This window comes from Bison bison, unplaced genomic scaffold (genome assembly GCF_000754665.1).
Source record: "Bison bison bison isolate TAMUID 2011002044 unplaced genomic scaffold, Bison_UMD1.0 scf7180017864244, whole genome shotgun sequence".
Lineage (NCBI taxonomy): Eukaryota > Metazoa > Chordata > Mammalia > Artiodactyla > Bovidae > Bison > Bison bison.
In genome coordinates, this window is record NW_011494816.1 from 669,396 (window position 1) to 691,731 (window position 22,336).

Here is a 22,336-nt window from a genome sequence, read left to right on the forward strand (position 1 = left end):
AGGTAGAGCAGAAGCTTTCACATTGCTCTTTGATCTTATTTCCCAAATTGGATTTTTAAAACTTGTTGCAACTGTTTTATCCCTTTATTCTGAAAAGTTGTTTAAAAAATTGAAGTAACGTTTGCTATGTTTTTCTTAGGTGTTTTCAAATGGTAATTACTGTCTATGTTTATAGACAATACATAGAGATGAATGCTAGGGATGGAAGTTTGATTTTTTTAACCTCATGTTTGTTTTATCAAATCCGCACTCTAGGGGATGTGGAAAAGGAAAGTGGTATAAATTTAATGACACAGTTATAGAAGAATTTGACCTTAATGATGAGACCCTGGAGTATGAATGCTTTGGAGGAGAATATAGACCAAAAGTTTATGATCAAAGTAAGTTTTTACAAATGTATATTTTCCATTGGTTTTATTTTTTACTTGGAAGTTACTTTATTTTTATTGGTACTTTACTATCAAATTGAAAGCATTATTTTTTATATAAAAATAGAACCAATTTTTTTTTTTTTTTTTTTTACTTACAGCTGCTCTAGCCATATAGATCCACAAACTCCTTGATAGCCAGAGTGAGAAGGTTCAAGCTGATTACAAAATTTTTCTTAATTTTTTTGATTCTTTACAACATTCCTAGGGTAAGGAGTAAGTTAAGTGTGAGAAATGAATATTAAAGAACAACTTGAAAGAATTTCAACCTTAAAAGTAGTTTCAGAAGAAGTAGTTGTCCACTAAAATGTTCAAATTTCCTTTTCACTTACATAGAGGTATATGATTAATAGAAAAGATATTACTAGCACCTGTGTTTTTAAAGCTGTATTTGTTAGTGTGGCAAACGAATCTTTCCACAGCCCCTGCCCCCAGAAGAAAAAACATAAAAGTACTTGACAGAATCCCATCAGAATTTACTATTTGAAGAAACCTTCGCATTTTTTATACCTGACTGCAAAATAGTCTAGGGGCATTTAAAACTTTCCCCTGTGTGAGATCCACAATATTAGATCTTGATACCAGACCATGGTAGTCATGTATCTAAAGGTAGCAACCTTTCTCAGCTGAATGTAGTGTCTCTGCCAAAATTTACGTGGATTTGGCTGTTTTGTGCAGAAATGGTTAAGTGAGGCCAATTATAGCCCCAACCTGTGCCTCAGAATTTACTTTCAAATGTGACTTGCCCTTTGATTGCATTTCAGCTTGCCTGGGAAAGCTTACCTTCTTTCCCTTACTCCATTACCGTACAGCTCCCTTACTCCCTGCCTCCCTGGAGTGCCGTCTGAGTGACTAAATCTCACTCTAAAAAGACACGCACTTTACTTGCACTTTGCATCTAACGAATTTAGTACGTACTTACTTGCTGGATTTGTGTTTTAAATTGTCAAGAGAAAATTTTTTATTTACAAAGAGTTTTTCCTGTTGTCTCATTATGAAGCGAACCCCTATACTGATGTACGCCGAAGATACTGGAACGCATACATGCTCTTTTACCAAAGGGTGTCTGATCAGAACTCCCCTGTGTTACCAAAGAAAAGTCGAGTCAGCGTTGTACGTCAGGAAGCCGAGGACCTCTCTCTGTGAGTTTCTCCTCTGTGTAGTTTGCTGTGATTTCAGTAGGTGATATTGTGATCTTTAGAGCATGCTCTTTGGTATTTAAAGGTAATTAGCTTAAGTGAAAGAAAGTGAAAGTGAAGTCGCTCAGTCGTGTCCGACTCTTTGCGACCCCATGGACTGTAGCCTACCAGGCTCCACTGTCCATGGGATTTTCCAGGCAATAGTACTGGAGTGGATTGCCATTTCCTCCTCCAGGAATTAGCTAAACTAAAGAGAAATTCTAAAAAGTAAGTAAGGAAATCCCTCTGTCCCCTGTCTGTCTTCTCACTGCTACCTTGGCAAGTTGGGAAGTAACCTTGGTGGTTACTTCCTTGGCAAGAAGTTCTTTGTATTTAGAAACATGGACAGAAATTATTTCATTTTAGAATTGAGATTTTTAAAAATCTCATTTATTGAGTGCAGTTTATGTCCAGAACCTAGTACCATGCCAGCACTGTCTGAAAGGTTTTTAAGTCCTATTTTCTACAAATTTGCATTTTAATACATTGGATCAGGAAACTGTACAGTTTATGTTTGTTTGTTTGTTTTTTTAACCTGGCGGAGTTGGGATGGGGACTCGCTTCCGTTTCCGGGTCACGCTTCTCTCGTTCAGAGCCCTGGAGCGCCCACCAACGACAGCCCCTCGGTTCTGTCTGTACAGTTTATGTTTAAATCTAATACGTTATTTATGTCTCTTAGGTCAGCACCATCTTCACCAGAAATTTCACCTCAGTCGTCTCCTCGGCCCCATAGGCCTAACAATGACCGACTGTCTATTCTAACCAAGCTGGTGAAAAAAGGTGAGAAGAAAGGACTATTTGTGGAGAAAATGCCTGTTCGAATATACCAGGTAAGAACTGTATAAAAAGTTCTAAGGGAGAAAACCCAGATAAATGTCAGAATCTTATCTCATGGGTCCAGAACTACTGTTGCCAGCCTCTTGTGGACATAGCTGTGTCCAGAACTTCTGACACAGCGACAGCCTAGCACAGTGTCCTCTGACCCACCTTGTCACAGAAGTGGCTATAGACTTGGGGTTGACGAGCACCGTCACCGGCCTGCTGTGTGCTGTGGGTGCCCCCTGGAAGCAAGGGGGAGGGAGTGGGCAGTGCAGAAACTCATTGCTGAAATTAACTTATTAAATCTGGAAAGAAAAATAAGGCTCATAACCTTTGAGTTGAACTAGTAATAACAATGATGATTATCAGTTATTGAATACCTACCCTGTGCTACATGCTTAAATCCCTAATTCTTAAAACACTCTTGTGGAGTAGCAGGTTTTATTCCCATTTTTCAGATGAAAAGGGGGGAAAGCTCAGAAGGGAGAAATAATGCTGCCAGTGTCACAGAGCCAGGATTTAAATTCAGACTGTCCCATTACCCTGTCCAGACTTTATACACTAAGTAATCAAGAGCTAAGTAGCCAGAATCAAAAAATTTAAGAGAAATATGAAGTCTTTGGTAAAAAAAAAAAAAAGGCAAATTAAGCCATCTGATACATGGAGAGCATGGAGTTGGTTGTATTTGGAAAAACTCTTAATTGTCCCTTTCCGCTCAAAGTAACAGACTAGAATTCACTTGTCCTTCACATGGTGGTTTTCCTGAATTTCCCAGAAGAATTGGGTTGTTTAATGAATAATAATTCACCTTTTTACAACTCTTTATCTTTGAAAGTTTTTCCTCTCTCCTTTTTAAAAAGTTCAAAGCTTGAGATAAGTATTTTATGAACCTGTTTTACCCTAACTTATCACTAAAAATATCTTCTACATATTGAATAATTTTACCCTGTTTCTTAAAAATAATTAACACTTTTCTTTTGTAGATGGTGAGAGATGAAAACCTCAAGTTTATGAAGAATAGAGATGTGTACAGTAGTGATTATTTCAGTTTTGTTTTGTCTTTAGCATCATTGAATGCCGTAAGTACTAGTCGGAGTTTTACTAGAGAAATTAGAAAGAATCATAGTTAAAAATCTTTCCACTAAAGCAATCAGAGGGTTTCCTTTGTGGCTCAGCTGGTAAAGAATCCGCCTTCAATGCAGGAGACCTGGATTCGATTACTGGGTTGGGAGGATCCCCTGGAGAAGGGAATGGCTACCCAATCCAGTATTCTGGCCTGGAGAAGTCCATGGACAGTCCATGGGGGTCGCAGAGTCGGACACAACTGAGTGACTTTCACTCGCTCAAAGCATTCAGTGACTTATCCTTATTCTTACATGTTAGCATTTAGATTATATGCCCAAAAAATTCTCACAAATGTGTCAGTTACTGAGTGATATTCAAATACAGGCCGTATTCAGAATGTACAGTACAGATTGTGAATGAGTGTGGCTTTCCACTTCTTGGGTTTTTAAAGTGCTTTTATTATATTTTGTAAAGAATTTAATAGCCATAAGTGATGTAAATGGATATTGTGCTGTGAGGAGATTGATTATTAAAATTTATAATCAGACATTAGTAGTCTCCAAGTGCTTCTTTTCCTAGAGTACCATGATCACCGTTTGCCAATAAGGGGAAGACTTTCTTAGTCTGTTAGTAGATTACTTAACATCTTGTGGTCTAAAGGCTCTATTTTGAGAAGGCTTCATGTAAGAAATGCAAGATATCTTTCTTAATCTTTTTAAAATTTAATTGGAACATTTTCTATAACAAACTGGCTTTATTTTTCTTACTAGTATTTAACTCTATTATATATATTATTATTGTTATAGATCTTGTTACTCAGTTTGTAACAATGCATATTAATCTATAAAACTGTGGGGAAAAAAATCTCTTTTTTTCTCCCTCTCTCACAGACTAAATTAAAGCATCCATACTATCCTTGCATGGCAAAGGTTAGCTTACAGCTTGCCATTCAATTCCTTTTTCAAACTTATCTACGAACAAAGAAAAAACTCAGGTAAGAAATGTTATGTTTTCACAGTCTGTTCTGCAAAAGGCATTATTAATTAAACAGAAGTTGAATTTATAAATTCAGACACTCAAAAATTCAAAACATTCTTTTAAATAGTTGAAGGCAATTTGTAATACATTCTGATGCTGAAGACATTTTTAAGGAATTTCTAATCCAGGAAGAAAGATGGAAAAAATAGAAAAAGAAATAACTGTGGTAGAAGTTTTAGATGCTGTTTATCTTTAGAACCTGGAGAAAGTTATATCCAGACCTGGGGATTGAACTAACTATCTGTGTTAGTCTAGCAATCATTGAATACATTCTTATCCTCCACCCTACTCCTGAGAAAAATGAAAAAAATTTTTTTAAAAAGTGAAAGACACTCCATGAATTTATTTGCCGGGCTATCTAACATCACTGTCTTTGCTTTTTTAAAGGGTTGACACTGAAGAGTGGATTGCCACTATTGAAGCATTACTTTCAAAAAGTTTTGATGCTTGTCAGTGGCTAGTTGAATACTTTATTAGTTCTGAAGGACGAGAATTGATAAAGTAAGTGTCAGTATCTTGTAGTTGAAAGAAATTTGTTTCTCTTCCAGTGATTTAAAGCTGAAGTTTCTTGTAACGCTTTGTGTTTCAACTTGAAATTATTTTTCTTGTTGGAATCAATTTTAAGCAGATAGCCAGTTGCTCAGAGGCAAGCATGTCTTGAACGCCTGCTGTCATTCAGAGGATTCTCAAATACAAGTCTGCCCCCTCAGGGACTCACAGTCTGGTGTCAGATAAAGATCAGCAGTCCTGGGTTACTGCACAGTAATACCGCAATATTGCTGATATGTTTGGATTCTGGCTAAAATACTCTTTTTCAAAAATCTTTTGATGTATGTTACCTGTGATAGTATATTTACTTGTGTATCTGTAGTTAAAAAGTAATTTTGTTTTTCAAGATGGTCCAATCACTGTGACTGTTTGTACCTTACTCCCTCTCATTCTCTTATCCTCAGAGAATTCAACATTCCTATGGGGATTGCAGTAAGCACCTTGATTTCTCAGTGTCCAGGCTCCTTTATCCCCAGGGACCTCCTCCTTCCCTCTGCCACAGCTGTCCTGGCTCACCACCCTAACCAGTGGCCTTGCCTCAGGCTTCACTGAGGCACAAGTCTAGCAGATGAGCAGCAGCGCCCACCATCCCCTGTCACAAGTTACACACCAGCCAGTCTCTTCCCATCTTCTTTCCTCCTGATCGGATGGAAGAAGTGTCCTCTCGCCTCTCAAAATGAATCTCTCTACATGAGCAAGGCTTCTCAAGGAAGTTGGTTCTTTATCATTCCAGCATCTTTATCTTCGAGAATTTTCTACCAGGTCACTGCTGTCAGCATACAAATACACTCTCGTACCTCTCAACTTAAGGCAGACCACAGGGAATTCAGAAATGCCACTCCTTTCTCACAGGGAGTTCGTCATCCAGTGGCAAGTTAAGATCCAGAAACTCTTGATCCCATTTCCCCTTCAGCTCTAGGTCTGAGCTTCTAACATTCATTTATTGGCTCATTTAGTATCTCCACCTCCCCTAGTCCAGTGTGCCTCATACAGCAACAAAAGCGTTCCTTTTAAAACAAGGTAGATCATGTTACTTCTCTGCTTAAAATTTCTTCAGTGGATTCTGATTGCTCATAATAAAACCAAAATCTTTACCATAATAGAACACAAAAGGCCTCCCTTGAATATGGCTTTGCCTGTGTGTTTCACTATCCTCCTATCTTAGCATTCACCGGCTTGTTGATTCCTTGAACACACTAATCTCTTTGTTCTGCAAAGACCTTTTTGCCTGTTGTTCCCTCTACCTAGAACAGTTTCCCCTCATCTCTGCATAGCAAACACCCTCTCACCCATCAGATGGCAAAGAGGATGTTCACTCCCGACCACCCAGTTTAAAGTAGGTCCACTCTGTGGGTTTGCTCCTTTGTTTTGCCTGTCCCCTCTAAAGACGCCAGCTTCTTGACGAGCAGAAGCTATGTGTGTTTGATTCCCTGCTGTACACATAGAGCCTGGCAAGCTTAAGTGCTCAGTATGTGTGTGTACATACATGCATACAGTTCATAAAGAAAGAATAAACCAATGTGTCTTTAAAGCATTTTTGCCTGTCCTTTTAGAATTTACTTTAAAGATAATCTTTCACCCATTTTTCCAGCTCAATTCCAAAATATCCTCCCATCAGGACTCCTGAGTATTGTGTTAAGCAGTAGAACATCATAGACCCATCCATTTGAAAGGAATATGGCAAAATATTTATTTAACTCCCTTTTATGTTCAAGCAGGCTTGCTCTTAAATATCTCCAGAAAAACTCAGTAACTTCCTTTGATAGAGTGATTTGGTTTCTTAGAATTCCTACATGGTAAAAAGAATCTTAGTAAATTACCTAATCTAAATTTTTCCTGACATTTTTTAGAGTTTATTATATTTTGTCCCTTTCTTTATAAAACCCAATTACTCATCATTATCAGTTGCTCGGATTTCATTATTTGAAGAATTAATATTTTCTATTCTCTTTTTTCTCTAATTGGGTTTTCCTGGTGATTCAGACAGTAAAAAAAAATCTGTCTGCAACATAGGAGACCCAGGTTTGATCCCTGGGTCAGGAAGATTCCCTGGAGAAGAATAGCTACCTACTCCAGTATTCTTGCCTGGAGAATCCCATGGACAGAGGAGCCTGGAGGGCTACAGTCCATGGGGTCACACAGAGTTGGTCACAACTGAGCAACTAACACTTTCACTTCACTTTCACTTTTCTCTAAATACAATTTCTTTAGCACTTTTAATACAACTTAAGTTGTCAGTGTTACAACTAAAAGAATAAATATGCACTATATTAATACCTTAGTGAACTTGAAGAGGCTGTTATCTCAGATCAGCCCCTCCATGTAGTCCTCTTCAGGGGAAATTTTTAAGTGTAATTATAACTGTAAAAAATTAAACTAGAAGCTGTTGCTGTTGCTGCTGCTAAGTCGCTTCAGTCGTGTCCGACTCTGTGCAACTCCATAGACGGCAGCTCACCAGGCTCTCCCGTCCCTTGGATTCTCCAGGCAAGAACACTGGAGTGGGTTGCCATTTCCTTCTCCAATGCATGAAAGTGAAAAGTGAAAGTGAAGTCACTCAGTCATGCCCGACTCTTAGCAACCCTGTGGACTACAGCCTACCAGGCTCCTCCGTCCATGGGATTTTCCAGGCAAGAGTACTGGAGTGGGGTACCATTGACGTCTCCGAAACTAGAAGCAAATACTGCTTTTAAATTGATCTAAAAAATTACTAACCTGAAGGGGACTTTACATCTTTAAAAAAAAATTTTTTTCCTCTGGAAATTTTTAAACATACAGCAAAGTAGAGAGCCTGTACCCGTCCCCAGCTCAGGTTGTCAGCATTTGGCCAGTCATGTTTACTTATTCCTATTCTACACATTCTCATACCTTTATTCTCTGATGTATTTTAAAGTAACCTTCAGACATCATTATTTCATTCTAAATTTTTCAGCATATATCTCTTAACAGGTTAAGGTAAAAACAAAAAAAAATTGTAAACACTTTACCATCGTCACTCCAAACAAAAATTATAATTCCTTCATATCACACCATCCTATACACAGTCATGTTCAGATTTCCCCAGATGTCTCAAAAGTGTCATTTTACCATTGAATTTGCACAAATCGGGATCCAAATGAGCTTCCCATGTTGTATTTGGTGTGTATGTCTCTTCCTGTTCTTTTAATCTGTAATCGTCCGTATCCCCACCACCTTTTCTGTCATGCCATGTATTTGGGGTGAGACAGGTCATTCGACCTATAGAGTTGCCCATATTCTGGATTTCTTTGCATTCTCACAGTGCTTCCTAATGTCTGTGATAGGTAACGTGGAGCACCCCCATTAATGTTCTTCCCAAAAGAATTGTGCCTGAACCTAATCAGACCCCTAGGGCCAAATATTACAGAAGTAAACTTCCCTAGAGTTATCACTTAGAACCTTAGTGGGTGGTGGACAGCCTTTGTGTCGGGTTCACATTAGGTAGCTAATGCTTAGCATTAACAGTTATGAGCAGAAGTGAAGCATCCTTGGAAAGCTCCTGTCTCGTCTTCCTATGGGGAGAAGGAGGGCAGGGCTGTCAGCTCATCCTGCCCTCAAGACGGAGACATGGGCAGCTTTCACTGCTGTGACTTGAAAGAACACCTCATCTGGGCAGTTTTGACTTGGGTCATCAAAATTATGTTGTATTTAAATCTTTCTCATGAAACAGTGAGAATTTTCTGTTAAGAAATATTAGAAATAGTTCTCACTGTGCTGATTATAGTAAGGGTTGTCATGTCAGAGTGCATGTATGAAGCAGAGAAAGGCTCACTGCATGTGGGAATGCATGCAGTTAGCTCGTTGCTCTAAGGTAGGTAGTTATCACTCTCACGCGGCCCCAGGGATACTGATGGTGCCACCCCCCCACCCTCCCCGCCCACCCCCACCCACCTCCTAAGGCTGCTGCATCTGCCACCTCGCTGTGCAGAGGGTTGGGTTAGGTCATGCCTTTTCAGCAAACAGTGTAGTGTCTGAGTGTAACACTGGGCATATCGAATGTAATGGACATGCCTGGTAAGCCTTAACTGCTCTCGTTGTCGTCATCATAGGAGAAGAAAGGAAGGGAGCAGGGCCTTTTCAGCCTCACATGCTTCCAGAAGGACCACGTAATAAGTCAGAGTTGGGAGAGGAAAGGAAAGGGAAGTGAAAATCGGATGGCAATGTAGGTGAACAGAGGGTTTAGGAAGTACTGTGTTGACTGAGAACTCTTTTAACTAGTATCCTATTCTGAGAAATCAAAGGGGTGCCAGGGAAAATTACTCCTGAGTAAACGGAATTTATAAAACCTTAGGTTCTTTGCTTTTATATCTCTTGAAGTCCAAATTTACATTTATACAGATACTCATCTTAGGGGGAAAAAAGGAAGAAACAGAAAAAAAATCTAACTTCCGAGTGCAAAGGTCTCATTTTTCCTCTTTCATCTTCTTCCTCTCTCACGAGGGCCTATGTGTGCCAACACTCAGGAGACTTGAACTGACATTTTGGAGTAATTTTTTCCTTGGATAGTAGACGGGACCCATGTTGGGAAGGTTGGGTTATAGAAATCTGCTTGCTTTTTTACACCTCTTCCTCTCTCTGTTAGGATTTTCTTGTTGGAGTGCAATGTGAGAGAAGTACGCGTTGCTGTGGCCACAATCCTGGAGAAGACCCTAGACAGTGCCTTGTTTTATCAGGATAAGGTCAGTCTTGTTTTCTAAATACTGTTTACACATTCTGTTTTTACCAAATGTTTCAAATTGCACATAATAAGAAAAGAAGCCTAGGATTAGAGTCTGGTAACTTTCCACATAAAAATGCATGTTCCGTGAACTGACGTCCTGAACAGTGCCAGGCTGGAAGGCGTTCTGTCCTCTCTTCCTCAGATCCCAGATGTCAGGGTAGGCTCAGAATTCAGATCTGCTTTGATCTGCATCAGGGCTTTTTGTCTAGAACTCTTCTCTCTCAGAGTCTTCTCCCAAGAGTTTGTGCTCAGTCTCTGCGTAAAGACCAGCTTGAGTCTGGAGTCTGTAGTCTAGACCAGCAGTCATTTTGAGCCACCCCTGGCTTTGTCTCTTTCTTCAGAAGCTGTGTTCATGATCTGAACCTTCATTTGGCAACGGACCAGACGGTGCCATCCATCCAGGGGCACTGGCCACAGTAGCTCCTTCTTTGATCTCTGTTATTCCCTAATCCTTGTTCCTGTTATTCTGAATTTCTTCCTCTTCCTAACCCTGTTTTCTGTAACATATTTTCTTCTAGTTCACAATTCCACACATGCTCAAACAACATGGTATTTATTACCATTCTCAGTTTCCCCCAAATTTTAAGTCTTAGGGACATAAATGACATGAGTCTGATTATTCAATCTGTTAAGTCCTAGCAAATACAGCAGTAACGTCCCAAGTTTGCTGTTTCAAACAGCTGACACTACATGGAAAACTTTGAAAAATGTTGTATTCAGAATGAATTGGCTCCTTATAAACGTTGGCTGGAGGCAGTGTCTCAGTGAGCTAAATGTAAATTCTGGGAATTGCTGCTTCAAATTCAGCTGTTGGCTTTACTGTTCAACCCTGAGCAAGTCCTTGCAGGAGGCCGTTGGTGCAGTCCCAGTGCATGGCACCCAAGCACCTAGTTCCTTCAACATTCCTGAGCCGGGGCGCTCTATTTGCAGACAAGTTTCAGTCCAGAATGGAGAAGGAGGTCAGATACACTCTTCGGGAAGGACCTAGAAGAAGAACACTGTCCGTCTCAGTTCCAAGAATCCTAAGAAAGGGGAGGGAGGTTTACTCTAAGGCAGTGGCTTTCAGTCAGCTTAAACAGTAGAACCATTCTTCACAAAACCTTACTTGGTTGCAGAATATTAAAAAAATAAGTCATTGGGAGCTGCCTAGGACAGCTTAGATACCGTTGCTCTGAAGTACCCTGTGGAAGTTCTCTGAGATAGTTAACGTAAGAATGTTCTCCCGCTCCTGCTTCCTCCCATGTACCAACCCAGACAAAGGATAAAGGCAGAATCAATGCAGTCTACTTACAGATGGGGTCAGGCCATAGCGCGTCACCCCACCAGCCTCTAAAAGCAGGACTGCAGGCGGAGGAAAGTGAAGGGAGTGGTGGAGGATGTAAACCATTGGCCTCAGTAAATTCCACTTGATCCTCAGCTGTTGTTATATTATGTCTGTTTTCCCTTTAATGGAAATGCTGCCACTTGCCACCCACTTTATATTGGAAAGCACTTTGAAATGGAATGCTACATGCATGGTAGATTCTACTGTATTTACAATGAGTATGACAGGATGGATGGGAATATTTCAAAAGCCTATGAGAGCCTTCTCCAGAGGAAAGGAACTGACAAGAGTAGTAAGCCGGGTCTCAATCCTCAGGTCACACATGGATTTCCAGGGACTTGTCCAGAAACAGTTGGGGTGGGAGGGGAAGAAGAAGCAATGTGATAACCAAAATGGTTTCTAAACAAATAAAATGTTTTTCAAAGCTTTCCATGAGGCGTCAGCGGGCTTTCAAGTAAGTTCACAGTTGAGTTGATATTACCGTTGTCATTCTGTCAGGCTGTTGCTCTCCATTTGCTCCATTGGCTTGGTTCCTAGCCTCTCTGCCTGTGTCTGTGTTTTTTATTCTTTGCATCTGTGATTATGTGAAGAAGTAGCAAAGTGGAGGGAGGGATTCAGAAGTGTTTCCTCTAAAACCCCTGCCTTTTTTTTAAAAGACAGAAAGAACTGGGCTTTTTAGAAAATGTGACCATTAGGCAGTGGAACCATGCCCTTGAGTCTGAAGGCGAGGAAACAAAACTAGGCTTTTCTTTCATTATTTCTACAGTTCTACCAGTCTTCCTGGAAGATCAAATTGATGATTCTGTTTCTGCTCTCCAAAGCATAAATCCATCTGAATCTGAGACTGGATTGTATCAATCAGACTTTTCCTTTTGTTCTTATGGTGGTTTATTTCAGGTTAATCCTATTACAGATGTCCATCTTACATTCTTTTTCTTTATGTAATTTCTCCTCTAACCAGTTAAAGAGCCTTCATCAGTTACTGGAGGTACTACTTGCTCTGTTGGATAAAGATGTCCCCGAAAATTGTAAAAACTGTGCTCAGTACTTTTTCCTGTTCAACACTTTTGTGCAAAAGGTAAATGATTTTTTTTTCCACTAGGGATTTATAGTCTAAAGGAATTTTGTATATGCAAAACTTTTATATTGGTCAACATAGGACCTATATGATATAATTTTACAAGTGTTCCTTTTTTAAAATCTTCAATTGTGTGTTATATTACTTGTAAGAATCCAGCATAGGTAGGTGGGGGTGATTTCTTATTGTTGGAGCAAGAGTCTGCATTGAAATGAGGGGCCATTGTGCAGCACCACAGGGCTGTTAGGTGTTCAACAAGTACTTTCTCTATGTAAATTGTGGCATTTAAACACTTACTACTTAAAGCTTCTCTCTTGGCTGTATTTTTGGAATAGCTTTCTATCTGGATAAGAACATAATTTGTCATTCTCTGTGTCTTATGACAGCAGGGGATTAAGGCTGGGGATCTCCTTCTGAAGCATTCTGCTCTGCGACACATGATCAGCTTCCTCCTCGGGGCCAGCCGGCAGAGCACCCAGGTACTGCCTGTTTTTCCTTCATACAGCCCAGTGACGTGGCCATGGTTTTCGTCATAGCCACAGTGTCTCTCTAAGTTTCATCAGAGTTCAGGTACAACAAGTGCTGTATAGCTTTTAAAATTCTTTGGAGTTTAGTTATTTTTACAGCCTCCTCATAGAATTTATTTTAAATGCCATAACCAGTGGGAATGACTAACTCAGACATCAGTCAAAAGGTGAAGTGCCAAGTGTCCTAGGAGGAAAAATGGGTTCTGCTCGGGGAATTCAAAAGCCTTCAGAAAGAGTGACACGGGTCCTCCTCCACTCACTCTCTGGGACTGTGAGCAAGGCCTGGTGGAGGTGCTTACCTGGGATGCTGTCACAGGCCATTATTCACATGTGAAGTTGAACCATTAAGTGCTGAGCAGCGTTGCTGCAGATGTGATACTCATATTCAGAAAATGAAAGGGAAATGTTTTTTTTTTTTCCTACTATTTTTGGAATAGTAGAGTCAAATATATCCTCAAAGGACTCTCCTGTTTGAAGTTCCTATGTTGGTGTGTTTTTTCCAATCATTATATTTCTTCTGTTTGATAGATTTAAAATACATAAAATGTCAACATGCTGTAATGATAAATACTATGTATGGAGCAGTTATTATGTGCCAGACACAACCGGTTACTTTTCATGCTCTACCTCTGAAGTTCACAGTTCAGTAAAACAGGTAGTTTCATCCCCCTTCTTGGGCAAGAATTACAGCTGAGAGAAATTGTGACTCGTTCAGGATCATAGGACTTAAGCTCTAGTTTCCACTGTCTGTGATTCACTGCCTAGGGAAGCTTTCCTTTTTTTATTAAGGGAGACAGACTTGTCATTTAGGCCTCCTCTCCACTTCCTGTCATACCACCTAGCCACTCTGACTCCTTAATGTTGAAAATGGGACTTCTCTGGTGGTCCAGTGACTAAGACTCCACACTTCCACTGGAGGGGGTACAAGTTCAATCCCTTGTTAGGGAACTAAGATCCTGCATGCCACACAGTGTGGCCTAAATAAATGCACTGACAGTAACTTGCTCTGTGTGCTGATATTATGTTGAGTATCAATTTTTTACTTCAAGCTTTTCCTTCTCAGGGGCTCCATTAACACTGACGATTATTTTAAATTCATTGTAATTTAAATAATATTCAGTTTAATTAATGATGTTGTATTGTATGATTAATATTGTTTTGCATTTATGGAGCACATAAGTTTGAAAACGTTCTCACCTTTAATGTTTCATTGGTCCTCCCAACCATGAAGTGGGTGCGGAACAGGTAGTGGGTAGGTTGTCCCCGTCCTGATACAAGGAAGTCAGGTAGAGAACTCGCCCACATCCGCACAGATCAGTGAGTGGCAGAGGGGGCCAGGCCTGCAGACCTCCAGCCTCACGGGCTTTCCCCACTGTACTGGTGCAGGAGAGTTACCTAGCACATGGTGAGAGCTCAGTGCCTAAATAGGACTGCATGATAGTATTTGTTGTAGAATACAAATCCATATATATCTGTGTTAAGCCACTCTTAAGTTGGCTTAAAACCTGTGAGTTTTCTGTCCTTTGATCTCTCGTACTGTCAAACATTGAGAAAGAATGTGGCTCAGAATATCATGCACCCACGCACCTCTCCCTTCCTTGTCCCTCGTTTCTCACCAGAGCACTAACACCCACTTTATTTTCTCCGACAACAGATACGTCGGTGGAGTTCTGCACAAGCTCGAGAATTCGGGAACCTCCACAACACGGTGGCGTTGCTCGTCCTGCATTCAGATGTTTCTTCCCAGAGGAATGTTGGTAAGCTTCAAAACCTGTCTTTAGTATGTCAAGGAAATGCAGAGATGGTGAGTGTGTGAGCAACACGTAGAGAATGATAATGTTCGCAATTAAATGTATGTTAGTGGCTTCTCATTTGGCTATTTGATATTTGAGGGATACTTAAAATTTTTTGTTTCAATTCATGTTAAGCTTCACCTTATTTTTACTAGTTTGTCACAAGAGAAAGTCAATAATTTATTTGGGGTGGGATATTGAAGCATTTAAAAACACTCTGGGTTTAAAGGCTACATTTCTACACTGTTGGCAGGCCTTATCCTGACAGCACCACCAACAACAGCACCGATAGCGCAGTAAAGCTGCTGTACAGTCCTCAGTGTTCCGCATGTTGTGCCTCTGCTGGGGCTCTCAGTTTGTTGTGTTGAATCCCCTCAGCAAACCTGTGAGGTCAGTTCCCCTTCTGAGTGTGCGGGAGCTAAGATGGGGAGAGCGCGAGTAACTCCTACATCTCACAGCTGGTCAGAGGTGTAGCAGCCAGTGTGGAACACAATCCTCTGACCCCAGAGCCTATGGCAGGGTTTTCACATCTTCTGACCAGGAAACTAGATTAAAATCACAGTGCATCCCTCTGACCTAGAGACACTGTTGGCTCTCTGAGCAATGTGGGGGAACTCTCGTATAGTCAGACATGAGCTAGACTGTGCTTGCTAAATTCTGATTCACCAATCTAAAAGATGAAGCTACCTCCTCTGTGAGTTCAGACGGGTCTGCGAAAGAAAATTGAGAGGGAGCGTCCTTGCTTGTCTGGCGTGTAGGGTAACCCCTTCCATGTGAGAGATTCTGCTCAGCATTGGCAGTTGTTTAAGCAGCAGAAGTGCCTTGTCCTCGGTGTCTTCAGAGGCACTTTGGGCCTTTTTTTTTTCTCATTTTAAACTTCTTCGAAAGGATTATCTTGGGTGTGAATCACTGGGAGTCTAGGGATTTAACAGTTAGTCCAGGGCATACATTGAAAGAGAGAGGAAGCCTTTTCTCAAGTCTCATGACTATGAGAGACGGCTGTACATGTTCAGCAGTTGGGTGTGTGAATCTTGAGGCAGTCGCCTTACCTTGTAGATGTCGGTTTCACGTGGTAACACGAGGTGGCTTTTTCCTTTGATTTCCTAAAGCTCCGGGTGTGTTTAAACAACGGCCGCCTATTAGCATTGCCCCCTCGAGCCCCCTGCTGCCCCTCCACGAGGAAGTCGAAGCCCTGTTGTTTCTGTCTGAAGGGAAACCTTACCTGTTAGAGGTATGTCCTTGTTCCACTAATGCCATTTTCCTTTTATCTGTTATCTTCTTTTTGAGGGAAAAAAATACCTTTTGTTATTAGTTGTATTTTGTATGTTACTCTCGTATAGGGGAGTATAGTTAAGAAGCAATTATTTCAAATTAGTTTTACTTCCTGTATGTATGTCAGAAAGAAATAGGCAGCTGAAAAGAATATTATTTGTCCACCCTGCAACTAAGAATTGGGCCTCCAGGTCCCAGGAAGATGTATATGGCACACACACACCACCACGGTCCCCCGCCGAGTCACAGTCACTCCATTTATTATCAGAGGGTTTATTCCCAATCTTGTGTGTGTCCTTGGTCCTGAAATACTACAGCTCTGAAGCATACGGGTTTTTCAACCTCAGGAGTATAGAAGTGAGCTCTTCACAACCTCCTGTTGAGGTCCCTCTCCCTTCCACCCAGAGCTACTGCACCTTAAGAATGTAATCTTCCAATCCTTGTTCTGTAACTTGACTTTTGTATGTATGACTTGGTGAACATAATCATACTAGTTTTTATTTACATCAACAGTGCTGTGCTATATCTCTTTTTTTTTTTAAGGTTAACGTCATGTATTTTTTGGACCTATCAGTGGTTATTTTAATGGGGGAGATCCCCTTTTAAAGTCTGATAAAAGTGACTGATAAAAGTGAGAAAAAGGTACACATTTGCACAAATTGTGTTAACTCTCAGACAGACTCAAACTATTTTGAGGCAGTGTTGATGGTCCTTCATCTGAGTAGACTTCAGTGAAAGTCGGAAACAGCGTTTTAACAGGGAACTGTGACAAAAGAAAGACTCCTCTTCTACCCTCACTAGGTAATGTTCGCTCTGCGAGAGCTGACGGGCTCACTGCTGGCGCTCATCGAGATGGTGGTGTACTGCTGTTTCTGTAACGAGCATTTCTCCTTCACCATGCTGCATTTCATTAAGGTAGGACCTCGTGAACACCTGTGGTAGCCTGCGAGCCTGCAGTTGAGACCTAGGAAAGCATTTCTTCCGCTCCCAGGCGCTTTGCTTCTTTTAATAACTTTAATTGTTTGCCTAATCATAAAAATAGTATAGACTCATTTTTTAAATGAATAAAAAAAATGCAGAGTCTCACCATTTATGATGATCAGCGTGAATATTCTCTAACGTTTCCTTTTTATTTTCTGTGTGTATATTTTAACATAATTGGGATTTTATTGTCTATATGATTTTTGTGCACTCTTTTTTCAATTGACATTATATTTAATGATATTCCATATCATTAAAAGCTACCTGAGTATATTTCATGTATCTCTCATGTATCACAATTTACTCAGCCATTCCCTTCCCAGTGAGGCACATTTGCATTGGGTTCAATTTTTAACTATTAAGAATAATACTTTAATGCTATGGTGACCATTATTGTATAAAATGGTTTTAAAGTTTCAGGTTATTTCCCCAGTCCACATGTAAAAAATCAAAAGTAGATTGATTTTTCTCACCTTCTGAAGTAGTAATATATGTAGTTCATTATGAAGCTCTGATCAGTGTGTAGTAATTACTTATGTTTCATTTTCTGGATGCCAAGCACAGTTCCAAGCGTATTTGGTATTTAACTCACGTAATTTTCTAGCACATAACTCCTGTGAGGTGTAGATACTGGAATTGAAGGTGCTGAAGACACCAGTGCCACACAACTAGTAAGTGGCAGAGGGGGAGTTTGAATATCAGCAGTGTGGCTCCAGGGCTGTGCTCTTACCTACTGCCTTGCTAGGGATTACTAGAAAAACCTTTAAGCCTATGCATACCATTTTTATTCATTTTTAATCTTTTAATTTTTAATTCCATGGAGAATACATGACTTCATTCCCTTTGTGAAAAAGTATGCAAAGTCCATCTCGACCATCACCAGCCAGTATTGTCACGTCGGTTACATGTCTTTCCACTCTTCTTTGTGTGAAATTACAAGAGATATTTTAGTTTGCCCCACACCTTGCCTGCCCCAGAATCTGTAATAGTGATACAGGTAGTGTTAACAAGTGGCTGTGACCAGTGGGCATACTCTATTAAAGTATGTTTTGCCCTCAGTGTCTTCTGTACAGATCTGCCTGTATCAGGGTTGATTGAGACCTCTCTTTACTGTTTACTAATTATATAACGAAGGAGAGTTTCCTCTTCCGAAAAACAAGAGGAAATTTGCCCAGACCTCACAGATTGTGTAGATTCCATGAGGCATGATACATGCAGTACTTACTTAGTGCCACACCCGGCACCTTGCACACTCCCTGTCATCATGCAGTGTCCTCTCCCACTGCATGCTGTGTGTAAGGTTATTAAAATGCACAGGGCTGTGAGTTTTCTCAGCCTTGCTTTCTTCATTTAGTGTGTCCTGGCAGATTTTTCTACTTCCTAAGCAGACTTTTCTTATATTTCACTTACAGCGTATTTATCTCAGAACACTCTAATTAGCATTCTCATAGCTACTCAAGAATAGTCAACAAAACAGAATAAGTATAAATGAAATATAAGTACAAATTGAGGCCTGTTTAGTGACTAAAAACCCTCTCCCTTCCTTTCTGCTTCTTTCCCTTTCTCCTTCCTAATTTCATAGTGAAATATCATGGAGGGTTATAGCAGGGAGGGTTGTGGTATTGTTTCAGTCCCCAGACTTAGCATTTGGGGAACTGAGACCCAGAGAAGGGAATGACTTACCCAGGGTCAGCCAGGTGGTGGTAGAACTTAGGCTGGAGTCCCAGCACTGTTGATTGCCACTCTGACCTGCTTTTCGCTGAAGACTTACTGGAATCTTTGTGCTTTTAAAAAATATTTCAGAACCAACTAGAAACAGCTCCACCCCATGAGTTAAAGAATACATTCCAACTACTTCATGAGATACTGGTAAGTCATGAATGTTTTGATTCACTTGCATTTAGATATTTACTAGGCAGCATGCATTTGCAAATAAAAACTGTATGTCCTTGTGTTGCTTTTGCATTCATTTGGTCTGCACTCACCAAGTCCTCTTCACATCACCCATTCTCCTTGCTTTAACTGATTCAGAGGTGAGTGGTAATAAATTTCGTTATGTTTAGTGAAGGAGCTAGACAAGGACACAAGCAATTCTAGTGCACAAAGCAAAGGCTTTACTTACCATGCACAGAAAATGGTGCTCAGCTCAAGTGTGATCTTGTGTGAACCTCGCAAGAACCAGGAGAGGTGAATGGCTGGCTCTGCAGCCTGTCCATGTGCTACTGAAAATATCTCTATGAGCCACGGAACTGAAATGTAATCCACTATAAGGTGCAAAAGGCAGGGGAAAAAATACAACTGCAGTCAGTGAAATAAGGTATTATTAGAAGCTGAACTTAGAGAAGTGGAGTGACCTGCCCAAGGACATCGTCAGTAACTGACAGTCAGGATCTGAGCCAGGTGACTGGCTGTGGAGCCTGTGCTCTCTACAAATGCCTGGTTTGCTCAGTGACTGGAAGAGGTAGGACTAAAAGGAGTGGAAACTGGTGGGGCTTGGGGAAGGAGCCCAGACCAGACTAGGAAGAGTTCCAGGTTCCAGTGCCTGTGGACTTTTTCCCTGGAGGCCAGTGGTGACACACTGGTAGCCAGGTTCCACCTACATGTCTTGTCTATTTGGCCCAAATTGTTCTGTTCTTTAATTTCTGGATGCCAACCTGTCTTCAGAAATCAGGTCATCTGGCCACCCTGGTCTGTTTCCTGCGTGCTCCAGCCACCCAGAGCAGTGACAGCATGTCCTTTCCGTGAAGCTTGTGGTCTCCAGTTCCCACTGCCTCAGCACTACTGTTGTCTGCCACGTGGCTCATTTCTTACCATCTCGGACTCTGTAGACATTTAAGTCAGTAACTTCTGCCATCAGTGATGGACACCATGGAAGGGTTTGCGGCAGGAAAGTGATATAACCTGATTTATGTCTTAGAAAGATTACCCCAGCAGTTGTCTTAAAGGATGGGCTAAAGAAGGAAGCAGGGTTGGAACTGGAAAACCATATAGGAGTCTGTGGCAGTAATCTGCGTGTACAATACCAAGGCTTATGCTAAGGAGAGACCAGAGCAGAAGGGGCTAGGGCCAGAACAACAGGTGTTTAGAAAGAGAATCAGTGGAATTTGGTGACTGACTGTGAACCAATGAGAGAGACTAGCCCAAGAACTATTTAAAATAAAGAGCGGGCGGTGGGATGGGGACTGGCTTCCCTTTAGGTCCCTGAGGCCTTGGCACAGGGTAAGCATTTAATAAACACTTTTGAATATGGAGATACATCATGGGTGCCATTTCTAAAATGCCTGACTCTCTGGTCCTTTGCCTCCTTTTGGTCCTAGCGCTTTTGTAAGATCATTGCTTCTCAGGACTGGGACTGAGTGATGTTCATCTGCTCAACAACAGACCCGCTTAGTTTATTGAATTGTGCACGGCTCAGTGTCAGGCGTTAGAAGTACAGCAAGAGTGTGCCATAGATCCAGCCTTGTGTGGTGTGGCATAAATCTCCACACATCGACTTGTAGAGCCTGTATTATATCAAAACTTTTTCACAGGTTTTTGCGAACCGTAAATCTCTTATCTTTGGGATAATGAAATACATGTCCTTATAACCCACAGAGAACCCTAGAGTCAGTTCTTAAGGGCATGTATTAGGAAATGTGTGGATCTTCAAATACTGCTTAATATTTTTTTATCTTTAGTTTGAAATTTAATATATTGTTGAAAATATGGCAATGACATATTTGTTTTTGGTTTTACTATGTGAGTAACTATAGTCCCTTGAACAAGTTATCTTTAAAGGCACCAGTGGCTGTAACACAAGTTTCTTCTTTCATTTACCAGCCTTTGTCTCCTGCTCCTCACAGGTCATCGAGGATCCCATACAAGTGGAGCGAGTCAAGTTTGTGTTTGAGACAGAAAACGGATTACTAGGCAAGTATGGCTGCCCTGTGAAGAAGTGCCTGCAGTAAAGGTGCAGAGAGCCCATTGTGCCAGCCGGCCTCTCCTCCCCAGGGTCTGCCTGGCATGGATTGCTGAGGAATCCAGGAGTTGCCTGGTCAGGCCTGTTAGACTCCCTCAGTCTAGTCAGGAGATTTAAAGCCAGAGGATCTTACCACCCTGAACACTCCTGCTTTTCGTAAGACAACAGCTTGAGGTCCTTTTACTGGGTCAGGTAAGATTCAGGGGTGCTATGACTGTCTTCAGCAAGCTAAAGGTTTGCCACTTAACAAGAAACCTTTCTTCCCCTCTGTAGCCATTGAGGTGGGAAAAGACTAAAACCTTACACTCAGAGTATTGTCAAGCTCATGAAATGCAATTTATTTTTTTCTTTTAACCTGTGATATGAATGCACCCAAATTTTTATTATCTGCTCATAAAAGTTTTTTGACAGCCTTTTCTTTTTCAGAAGGCTAAAGTGGTTTAATGAGCTATTTCTTAGAAAAAGTTTAGTTAAAAATAGTCTTATCCAACTCCCACCATCCACCTGTATTCCCAGTTAACTTGAGTCATTTTAGACATTGCTGTGTGTTTAAAAGAAGTTTTAGTATCTCCTTTTATTGCAGAAAAGAAATTCATGCTTAAAATGTTCTTCAGTTACAACATTCTAGACCACTGCTTTGAAATGGTGCTCTCTGCTCTGAGCAGCACCCAGGCTCTCTGAAACTTACAGACCATACACGTCTGAAGGGCAGGGAGCAGGCATTACAGTCATCCCTTGGTAACCATAGGGCACTGGTTCCAGGACCCACTCGGACACCAAAACCCATGGATGCTCAAGTTCCATAGTCTACCCTTCATATCCATGGTTCTGCACCTGAGGATTCAACCAGCCACAGATTGTGTAGTGTACTATATATATTTATTGAAAAAAATTCACATACAAGTGGACCTGTGCAGTTCAAGCCCATGTTGTTCAAGGGTTGCCTATATTTTTCTTTAAATGCCCAAAGCACAGACCAGTAAATATTTGTTGAAGTGAAATAGTACCATAAATCTCCATTTATCACACTGAAGTATTTTAACTGCTCTTTGTCAGTATTGCAGTGAATGGAAAACTTTGCAAGTCTCTAGGTGAAAAATCAGCCAATATAAATTTTAGTTCTTTCAGTTCTTCTGAAAGTCAAACTTTCACCACCTTGTATTTTTCTTGAATCCTACTTAAAGTAGTGTTTCTGTCCATTAGAACTTGGAGAACCCTGTTAAGTCAGCATACTGTGCTTTGGTTAAGCTCCTCGTCTGCTTATCAAGTTTGCTGTGAATGTTCAGAACAGCAGCGCTGCTATTACCTGGGCCTGCTAAAGTTTAGTGCTTTATTGTTAAACTTTCTTCCTTTATTCTTCAGCTCTGATGCACCACAGTAATCATGTGGACAGCAGTCGCTGCTACCAGTGTGTCAAATTCCTTGTAACTCTTGCTCAAAAGTAAGTATTGACTCAAAATGCAGTTGAGTAAATGATGTTTTTAGTTACAAGTCAGATATGACTCAAGAAAAAAAATTCCCTTATTTTGGTACCTAGGGAATCTGAGCCAGCCAGGGCACACTTGCTTGGATGGTACAGACAATTATTCAA

The 22,336-nt window shown here is 40.8% G+C and overlaps 1 protein-coding gene across 1 annotated transcript in view; it reads left to right on the forward strand.

The window, feature by feature from the left end:
- Window positions 1-22,336, forward strand: part of USP24 (ubiquitin specific peptidase 24) — a gene marked incomplete at its 5' end in the record, with an annotated part of 155,372 nt that overhangs the window by 124,356 nt on the left and 8,680 nt on the right. The window contains 15 exon segments of the mRNA XM_010847192.1: window positions 256-380; window positions 1,429-1,570; window positions 2,286-2,436; window positions 3,409-3,504; window positions 4,381-4,484; window positions 4,916-5,029; window positions 9,675-9,771; window positions 12,098-12,214; window positions 12,601-12,693; window positions 14,396-14,498; window positions 15,644-15,765; window positions 16,608-16,721; window positions 18,591-18,656; window positions 20,630-20,696; window positions 22,108-22,186. Of these exon segments, the coding sequence (XP_010845494.1) occupies window positions 256-380; window positions 1,429-1,570; window positions 2,286-2,436; window positions 3,409-3,504; window positions 4,381-4,484; window positions 4,916-5,029; window positions 9,675-9,771; window positions 12,098-12,214; window positions 12,601-12,693; window positions 14,396-14,498; window positions 15,644-15,765; window positions 16,608-16,721; window positions 18,591-18,656; window positions 20,630-20,696; window positions 22,108-22,186 (1,590 nt within the window).